This window comes from Bremia lactucae (assembly GCF_004359215.1).
Source record: "Bremia lactucae strain SF5 chromosome Unknown BlacSF5_NotPlaced_169_SHOA01000113.1_291909bp, whole genome shotgun sequence".
Classification (NCBI taxonomy): Eukaryota; Oomycota; class Peronosporomycetes; order Peronosporales; family Peronosporaceae; genus Bremia; species Bremia lactucae.
The window spans coordinates 271,254-280,365 of record NW_027152182.1 but is presented as its reverse complement, the minus strand read 5'-3'; the positions used below and the strand labels follow the sequence as shown (position 1 = coordinate 280,365).

At 43.8% G+C, this 9,112-nt stretch overlaps 2 protein-coding genes across 2 annotated transcripts; one reads left to right on the top strand and one right to left on the bottom strand.

Annotated features, from left to right (window-relative positions):
• Window positions 1–1,332: 1,332 nt before the first annotated feature.
• On the top strand, window positions 1,333–2,181 carry CCR75_007443 (uncharacterized protein; the record flags this gene model as incomplete). The annotated part of the gene is made up of 1 exon (XM_067965504.1): window positions 1,333–2,181. The coding sequence occupies one exon, from the start codon at window positions 1,333–1,335 to the stop codon at window positions 2,179–2,181; it is 849 nt and encodes a 282-aa protein (XP_067817354.1).
• A 588-nt stretch (window positions 2,182–2,769) lies between these two features.
• On the bottom strand, window positions 2,770–4,929 carry CCR75_007442 (uncharacterized protein). The gene is made up of 7 exons (XM_067965503.1): window positions 4,905–4,929; window positions 4,725–4,801; window positions 3,930–4,636; window positions 3,753–3,859; window positions 3,595–3,677; window positions 3,390–3,526; window positions 2,770–3,326 (listed from the first exon to the last, which is right to left on the bottom strand). Exons 3-7 carry the CDS (start codon window positions 4,096–4,098, stop codon window positions 3,010–3,012), a joined length of 813 nt encoding a protein of 270 aa, XP_067817353.1. The 5' UTR covers window positions 4,099–4,636; window positions 4,725–4,801; window positions 4,905–4,929; the 3' UTR covers window positions 2,770–3,009.
• Window positions 4,930–9,112: the final 4,183 nt, after the last annotated feature.

Genomic DNA, 9,112 nt, shown 5'->3' with positions numbered 1-9,112 from the left:
AGGAGCGAGGTAGCTCCGCTACATTAAGTGTTGATTTCATGTAACGGTACACCCCGTTACAGTACTAGTGAAAGGTGGCCCGTTACACGTGGTGTGTAACGGGGCACTACGACTTGTACTGCTTCAGTACAAGTCCACTTCGCACTGCTTCAGTTGCGAGTGGTGCCTTACGTTACTTCACGTACACTAGTACGTGCAGAGAAAGACTTCTCTTTACGACAACTTACTTAAAGAGGGTTAAATAAAAACTGTATTAATATAATTAAGTATCTCTTCTTTTCTGTCTGTTAAGCAAACTTAATTATAAACTTATACTAAACATGCAATTGAAATCTATCTATCTGTTTCTCTCTCTTTGTTTACGTTTACAGCTGATTAGTCTGCGAGATAAATAGGTATAATGGCCTATACCTATTTATGAATAAGATTTCTGAACATTACTATATAAAGTAATATCCTCCAAATATTATCTACCTTTTAGATAATTTATTAATTAACAACCTTTAAGTGTTACTTTCATGTAACGATACACCCCGTTACGTGGTGGATGTCAGCGAACGTCGTGAGGAACTTGCACTCAATGTGTAATGGGGCACACATCGGTTGGAGAACCGTTGTTGTGGTACATTTACATTATGGGTAAAATACCCTTTTATCTAATTTTTAAATAGTTTAGTTACTTAAATCCCATTTATTATGAGTAATAAATGTGGTCGCCGCCAGATATAAATCTTGCGGCCAAAATCTATTTTAATTAGCTTGGTTAAGGTTTTTATATTAAATAACAAAATAAGTGCAGTTCCCCTTTTGATCTTAAAGCGTGAAGTGCCTTTCTAAGGCTTGCGCATTGATCTTTACGAGATAGAAGCCTTTCTAAGGTATATCCTCTTGGGCAATAGTTGCCACTTGGTTCTACGAACCCTTGAATCCCTTGAACTAGGATTCCTTAAGCTTTTATAGCTTGTACGACTCCCTGAGTTGTAAAACCCATTAGTTCAATAGAACTAAGTGACTCTTTGAGTCTGAAGTCTTCCTCTGACTTTAGGAGCGAGGTAGCTCTGGTACAAAATGAATATTAAAATAGTTACGTGATTGGTGGATACGGAATGATTTTATTGGTTCCTGAATGGAAGGGTGTATTGTACGAGTTTAAAATTAAATTTACCATTGTTATCTATAGCTTTTTTTCCCTCATAGGCGCGGACCGGACAATTTTTATACTGAAGTGCTATCGTCTTTAAAAGGGGGGGGGGCGATTGTGTGGAGCCAGTAAGAGTATCATTAAAGAAGTGGTATTATTGCAGTACAACGTGTTTAGTGCTTTCGTCAAAGATGGTCGCTCTATTCAAGGATCTTTCTAAGACGGCTGAAAACATCTTGCGCGATGATTACGACTTCTCGCGCAAGCTAAAAATCAAGAGCACGGCCTCAAATGGCGTGTCTTTCACCACGGAGGGCGCGCTAAATGCCAACAAAACAATTATGGCGAAGTTTACGGGCGGTTTCACGCATAGCGCAAGTGGTGTGGTATTCAAGAAGCTGCAGGTCAATACACAGGGACGAATTGCCACGGAGGCTGACCTTCCCAACGTTTTGACTGAGGGCCTGAAGTTAACTTTTAAACTCGAGGACGGCTCCGTCGCTAAGAATACTAGTGCGAAACAGGTGGGCGTGCTTGGTGCTGAATATAAGCATCATAATGTGGCCATCGACTCGGAGGTCGACTTCGTGTCTAACACTGTTTCCGCCGCAGCTGTGCTCTCTCAGAAAGGATTTGCCGCCGGCGGCCAGGCTGCCTTTAACTTGGACAAATCATCCGTTGTGCAGCACAACGTGGGCGTTAGCTACACGGGCGCGGACTATGAAACAACCCTTGTAACCAAGAAGAATTTTGCGGCATTGCAGGCCTCATTTCACCACCACCTGTCGCACCACACGGTGTACGCTGCTACGCTGGACTATGATCTTAAGTCGGCCTCCAACTCGCTGGTCGTGGGTGGCCGATACAAGGTTGACACAAACACCACGTACTGCGGCAAGATCAACTCCGAAGGATTCCTTTCGCTGGCTTCTATTCTAAGAGTTCGCCCTCACGTCACGCTGACAACTTGCGTGCACGTTGACGCCAAGAACTTTGAAGGAGACTCGCACAAGTTTGGCTTAGGCCTCACGCTAGGTTAAATTTGCTGCAGGCATTTGTCGAGCGGAGACACTGTTAAAAGCCAATACCAAGTTTAAACGTATTAGTACTCGTTGGTCAATTGTAGTTGTCAGGTACATTGCGTAATCGACAGTCGCATCGTTTCATTCCGCTTAATATCTCGTACAGAATATCACTTGGGGGCATACAAACTCATGAGCTTGCTTTGATCCAAACCGCTGTTTTCCACCTCGACCACAAATGCAAGCCCGTCACTGACTCCAAATAGCCGCAGCATGTACATTCCAAGCTGCAATTGATCAAAACATTCGAAGAGAATGACCATTGTGTCGTCGGCATGATTACATCTCAAATCTTTTTATCGTCCGTCATCAACTATATGGCATTTAAAATAAAAGGCTGGCTTCAGCGCCGTACTGAATAGCAGATTGCGACTAAACATTGCGCGAAATTTCGCCAAATCTACTGTGCCGTCTAGATCTTTGTCGAACTCGTAATAGATCAAGTCATTTATATCGTGTTTCGAGCACACCTTTGACAAAGCCTTTATGGCCTCATACAAGTCGTCCCATTTTATCATATGAGGGCTTATTCAATGTACTGCATCACACATGCAATAACATTTCAGCACTACGTCGATTAGGCGAAGCTAAAAAAGCTTTATATTATATACCTGTCGACATAAAAGCTTCTTCGTTAAGAAAACAGCGTTTTTAGACTACTTTTGCAGCGTTGATAGACTGGCTTATGCTCGAATTATGCCAGGTATTTCAAATTCTTTGTATGATTAGCACGGGTAAATAATAATTTTTAAACGCGGCAAAATACATACTATTAATCCGTCTCATTTAAGCGACATCCGCGTCTTCCACAAGCCGAGACACCATGGCGTCAATTGCGTTAGTAGGCATTGTCTCGGAATTCATGATAGCGTTGGAGATGATCGTGATATTCTTTGTTGAGTTAGCATTTACCCACACGACACCATTCACTCCAACAGCTACCTCAAATGACAGTTTTTTTCCTAACGATGCAAGTACCGAACAATCTTCTTTCAGCAACGACTTTGCTAAGTTGATAGACGTCTTGAATACGCAGCCATCATTCAGCTCGCCATAGATGGCCAATCCAGTCATCCAATCCTTTTTTGTCAAACTTGGAGGAGCTAAGGAAGACATTATAATATTAGTCGCATCATCTTTATTGAAAGCAAAGAGCTCAATCGCACCTTCGCATGTAATTTCAGGGTCCACAGTTGGGTTAGTCTTGCTCACGCGAGCATACACGAGAGATCCGAGACGAAGGCTTGGGCGATTTCTCTTTGTTGCGCCATCAAACGCAAGAGTATCTAAGGTGACGCTAGCCCTAGCGAATAAACACATACCATTTTTCACATCATTAATGAAGACATCGAACAAAGTTAAACAACCTACGCAGCTCCAATGTTGACGCGGTAGAACTCAGCGTTGCGGTCAGTCACGATGCCAATGACACTGTCGTCTATCGAAACAACATACTGCCCGTCAAGGGACGAAATATGTTAGTGATTGTTACATTGTCAAGTCGCAGTATGGCAGCAGCTGACGCGTACGCGCTTATGGTAGAAATCAACCCAGTAGCGGTTGGCTGGTCGATAGCGCAAGACACCAGCAGTTGTACACACGATTCGCTCATTCGTTACCTGCTTCAACCCAGAACCTGCCAAACAAGATTGATTATGAGTTAGTAACCTTCGTGTCGCTTCCATCCATTCAATGCAATAATTCACCAAGTTTGACGCGACGATTCGTATTGGTGAGCGTATCTGTAACGTCATCACCAGGCAGCACGACAGTTGGTGCAAAAAGAAAATCCACAGAGCGCTGAGCGTCATTTAAAAAGCTGCTAGCGTCTGCGGCAGCAGCGTCTTCGGCCTGGAGCTTATTCTGCTGCGGCATTAATTTTATTAAATTGCACTACATCAAATTAAGTAGGCATGCTTAGACTTACAACCAACATCGCCCTTAAGTAGAAATTCTATGCGATTTACTGAAGCTACTTTGACCTAAAGAACTTATTCGCAGCGCCGCTTACGAGTATCAGCTCAGATGCCAAACAAACTCGGCTTTGTGCTCTTCTAGCAGCCACGCCCGATTAAGTTTACTCTGACCTGCTTCAATACCGACTATTTCATGACCGCACCCCTGCCGCGGTATTCAATAAATCGGAATTGCTCCCCGGCGCATTATTAAGGACGACCGCGTCCTCGCCCACGACCGCGGCCACGGCCGCGTCCACTTCCAACTGGAGCACCAGACTTTACTTTCTCACGAGGGGTGTCGTCGATTAGCAGTGTGTCTAAATTCAGCGAGTCTGGCAATATATAGTAGCGAATGTTGTTGCCACGAATGCTCAGTGAGTCCATGTTCACGGGGTTTTTGCCCTTCACGGTCATCTTGACCGCCTTAAGATGTGTATTCATGCTAATGTCAACCCCTGCAACACAGTTATCAATACCACACACATTAATTAGGCATCATTTGTACACAATTATAGCCCTCTTCCCGAATTACAGCAAACGCACCAGTTATCGTTCCGTGCACGATCGTTCCGTTCTTAAGCTCAATCGTTACTGTTTCATTCGACAGCTTCATCAAAAACCTGCGATAGGATGAGAAAGAGCACACAGCAGAATATGCGTTTTATAAGAATCACGCAATGATGATAAAGAAGCTGTATTTCACGTGGCGCTTATCGCACGCACCTGACCAGCTTCATGGTGACCACAAGGAATCTGCAAATGTTTGCTTTTTAAAACTACAATAAATTGACACTTAAACAATTCTGCATCCACTATTTTTTATATTTCCTTAGAAATTGCTTCTTTGTCGCCGAAGGACCCAAACAATGAATAATAATAATTGCGCAAAGTGGCTGAAATTCTCATAGTGACGTCATGTAAAAATGTGATTTTTTTTGTTCATTTTAGCCCACATAATTGTAATATTTCTATAAGCTAGTTAAAAGATCCTCGAGAAAGAGCGGGTGTAGGCGGGCACGTCGTAATGCGGCCACGCTCTACTTAAGCACACACCCTAGCACAGCGAGGAAGCGGTTTGCACCTGCTTCTCTTGCGTGCAGTGAGGTAGTTGTGGTGGGCGCGCAAGCGACCTCACCCAACACACTAAGAACTCTGGTGAAGTGACGTCACGGGAGCGGTAATCCGTCTCCTCGTGCGCACTTCCCAAGTAGGTAGTAATTTTCAGACTGATTTGTATTTAATAGAATTAAATACAAATACCTATTTTACCAATTCAACTGTTATCTCTATAGATATCATTTAATATGTATTACGAGCGTATCTTTATAGATACCTCGCGTAACTGATGACGCTAGCCGTCATCTCTCCTAATGTGAATGCACCCATGTGCATCACATCCACAAGGGTTGGTCACAAATGTGCACCACACCCGAGGGTTGGGTCTAATTACTATTATTTAATAATTGACCATCCCCTTAAGTACAACAAATGTACTTAATGGGGAATGTGTAAGATTAGGGTAACTTTAGCCCGTTACACATGAAATGCGTATATTTATTGATTTTTGTCATTGTTATGATTTAGATTTAGTCGTGGCCATGGTGTAAACAGCGTAAATATTAAGGACTGAAGACGCTAGCAATAAATTCTTGAAGATGTAGTAATCCGCATATTGTTTGCTTTCCAGCTTCGTGTTTAGAACGTGGGAAGAGATGAAATCATCATCGTACTGTAAATCCTTTAACGTGTAGTGAAATTTCACTATGCGTTTCATTACTGGTATCAATGCGCCTGTCGTTAGACGCACCGTCATCCTCGTTGGAGGGATGCCGCGCTCAACATATTTGAGCCTACGACCCTCTAGCGACTGGCGACGAATAAAGTTATCCGACGCTCCACAGTCCACTAGGGCTCTAAGTGACAAATCATTTGTCACTTGGTGGGATACCTCATCACCTCATTACCTGGTGCAGAGAATCATAATGATTGTGTGTCTGGAGCAACTTTCGTCAAGAGATTTGCGAATTCTCTTGAGGTTGCTGGATCAGTAGGGCGTTGAGCCCCTACTGGCCCCGACAGTTTTTTTGGCGGTCCGCCTCGCTGTTGCGATTTCGCAACAACGTCGGACCCGCGACCGTTGCCCTTTTTGGCATTCCGTCCATTATTACGTTCAGTACCTCTCGGTACTGGGCGTGGAGCACTACACTCATGAGCGTAGTGTCCTAACTTCTGACAGCGATTGCATTTCGGCAATCGCTTACTGTTCGAAAAACGAGATTTCTCGCTTTCGACATAAGAGAGGTCCATAGCTTCTGAACCTCCCAGTTCGTGTCATCTTGGAGGACGATATGATGACGAATTAGCTTGAGCCTGTCTCAAGCTGAAGTCCTCCTGTTCCGCAACGTATATTGCTTCTTCAAGCGTATCCAGTTCCAAGCGGAACTGTTGGGCCTTTACGGAACCATCCGTAAGACCTTGCATGAACACCATAATCAACGTGTGTTCATGAACTGGATTGTTCGTGATACAACTCGCTAAGAGTCGTATGCGCTGGGCATAAGCGTGAACATCACGCTTGCATTGCTTGAGTTTCAGAAGCTCTGGTCGAGCTTTGAACTCAGCCCTAGGCTGTTCAAACGCCTGTTTGGCCCGTGCTTTAAAAGCCTCTAGCGATCCAAACACATATAAGTCGCGCAACTTAAGGCCTAGTGCCCAAGTTTTGGCACGACCTGCCAAATTTGACTGAGCAAATGCGACTTGAACATTTGGTCGTCGACGAAGTGACTAGCCCTTATGGCATCGTCCAACTCGACAAACCATCCTAAGAGGGAGTCTTCTTGAACTCTCCTATACTTAGAGATACCAATCTTTAAGGCTTCCGGACGACGCGTGTACGTCATCCCAGCCAGGTACAGGGGTCTATACCTGTTGTACCCTCAACAGTTCTGCTTGTTGAGAGCCTTGCAGATTAAGCAAGGCTACCTTCGCCTCGTCAAGTTCATGTTGTATGAAATTGGCGATGGCTGAATGGAGGGCATATCTGTTCAAACCGGACAGCATGGCCAAGATGGCATCGATCCCTACGGTCGAACTCATTCGTTCGACCGCACTCCTTTCTATGTCACTTAGAATGGAGTAGCTATCTCGCGAAATGTGATGCGTATTTCCATTATCATCTGACATGTCCATGTTAGATGATGGAACTGTGGTCCTAGGATGGACTACAAAGTGCTACGATTTGTAACGGGGCACTACTGACTTGTACTGCTTCAATACAAGTCCACTTCACACTGCCTCAGTGCGAATGGTGCCTCACGTCACTTCACGTGCAGTAGTACCTGCCGAGGAAGACTCTTTTTATAACACTTGCTTTAAAGAGGTTTAATTAAAACTATATTAAAATAATTAAGTTCTTCTTTTGTCTATCACTTAATACAAACTTAATTATAATTTAATACAAACATGTAATTAAATCTTATCTGTATTTCTCTTTGCGCGCGTCCAGCGCTGACGGGACCGCGGAGAAATTAGATATAATGGTCTATATCTACCAATGGATAAGCTTTTAGAATATTACCATGTAACGTAATATTCTCCAAATATTATCTACCTTTAGATAATATTAAATAATAACCTTTAAGTGTTAATTTCATGTAACGATACATCCCGTTACAATTAGTTTGTTCGCTTAAATAACTCGGGAAGTTAAAATGGATTTAGTATAAAAATTAAGCAGCAATAATAGTTTGATAATGGCAAATTTGTTGCAAACGCCATTAAAAAAGAAAAGCAACTTGCGCCTGCTACCGTACTGGATTTGGAAGACAAATTTGATGTCTTCCAAGGTCTACCTTGGCTCAGAAAATATGATCCAAGGATCAGCTGGCAGCATCGATCCGTAAAGATGCCTGCCACTTGTTCATCAGATGGCCATCTCATGAACGTCTTGGAGCGTCCACAAGCGTGTGGATGTAGTACGAGTGAGTGCGACGGCCTCACTTGTGGTACAGTCGTTTGTACGACTGCACAAGATCACAGTGTGATTACTAATCACCCTGTGCAGTTTACTGCCGGCGGCTGTGCGAATGAACAGCAGCGCCGAAGGTCCACCGCTCGAATAAGTCGAGTGGATCGAGACATGAATGTACACCTAGCGGGCGACATTCAAGGAAGATACCGGTTGTTCAAAATGGACAACACGATGATCCTAGATCGAGTAGAGAGTCGACCGTAGAGGACCCGACTGTGATAACGGAATCACAGTCGGAAGACGTTGAGGGAATAAGTCCTTACGTATTTGAGGAGAAATCCCCTGAAATAGTTAATGCTGAAGTGACTAGACTTCAGCATCCCGATAAATTGATCCCTCGGCAGCCTGTTGATATAGCCTAGGAGGAATCCGAGACATTCAATGTTTTGGTTAATGACGAATTAAGAGTAGGCGCTTCTACTCTTGATCTGTATGCGCCTCCGAAGTTAACTTCGGAGATAACTCAATTACCAACCCTAGAACCTAAGCGGTTCTTGAGAGATCTGCATTGTGGGAAAATCAAGCAGATCTGCGTACTCGTCACAGAGGACGATTACGTAACCGACATTCGGTCAGCGGTAATTTTTGCAGAGAACGAACGGGTTCTCAGCAGCTCATCGATGGACGAAAGTGTCCTCGATGTGAAGACTCGGATTGAAAGATACAGTACTCAATCTTGGGAGTCACTCAAGGGAAATCCTCTATACGAGGATTTAATAGAATTCAGGGATGTATTCCCTGAAGCAGTTCCATGCGAGTTGCCTAAGGATAAAGGCACTCGACATGAGATCGAGCTCAAACCGGGCTCGAAGTACTGTGTCATGAAGCAGTGGCCACTGCCTCGTGAACAAGTACTTGCGATCGATAAATTCTTTACCGATCGAGTAAAAGCGGGCCATGT

Coding starts and splice junctions, on each gene's coding strand:
- CCR75_007442 (XM_067965503.1), bottom strand. CDS start 4,098: ATGCCGCAGCAGAATAAGCTCCAGGCCGAAGACGCTGCTGCCGCAGAC. Junction 3,527..3,594: donor CGCGTCAACATTGGAGCTGC/GTAGGTTGTTTA, acceptor TTTATTCGCTAG/GGCTAGCGTCACCTTAGATA. Junction 3,327..3,389: donor CCCTGAAATTACATGCGAAG/GTGCGATTGAGC, acceptor TGTCTTCCTTAG/CTCCTCCAAGTTTGACAAAA.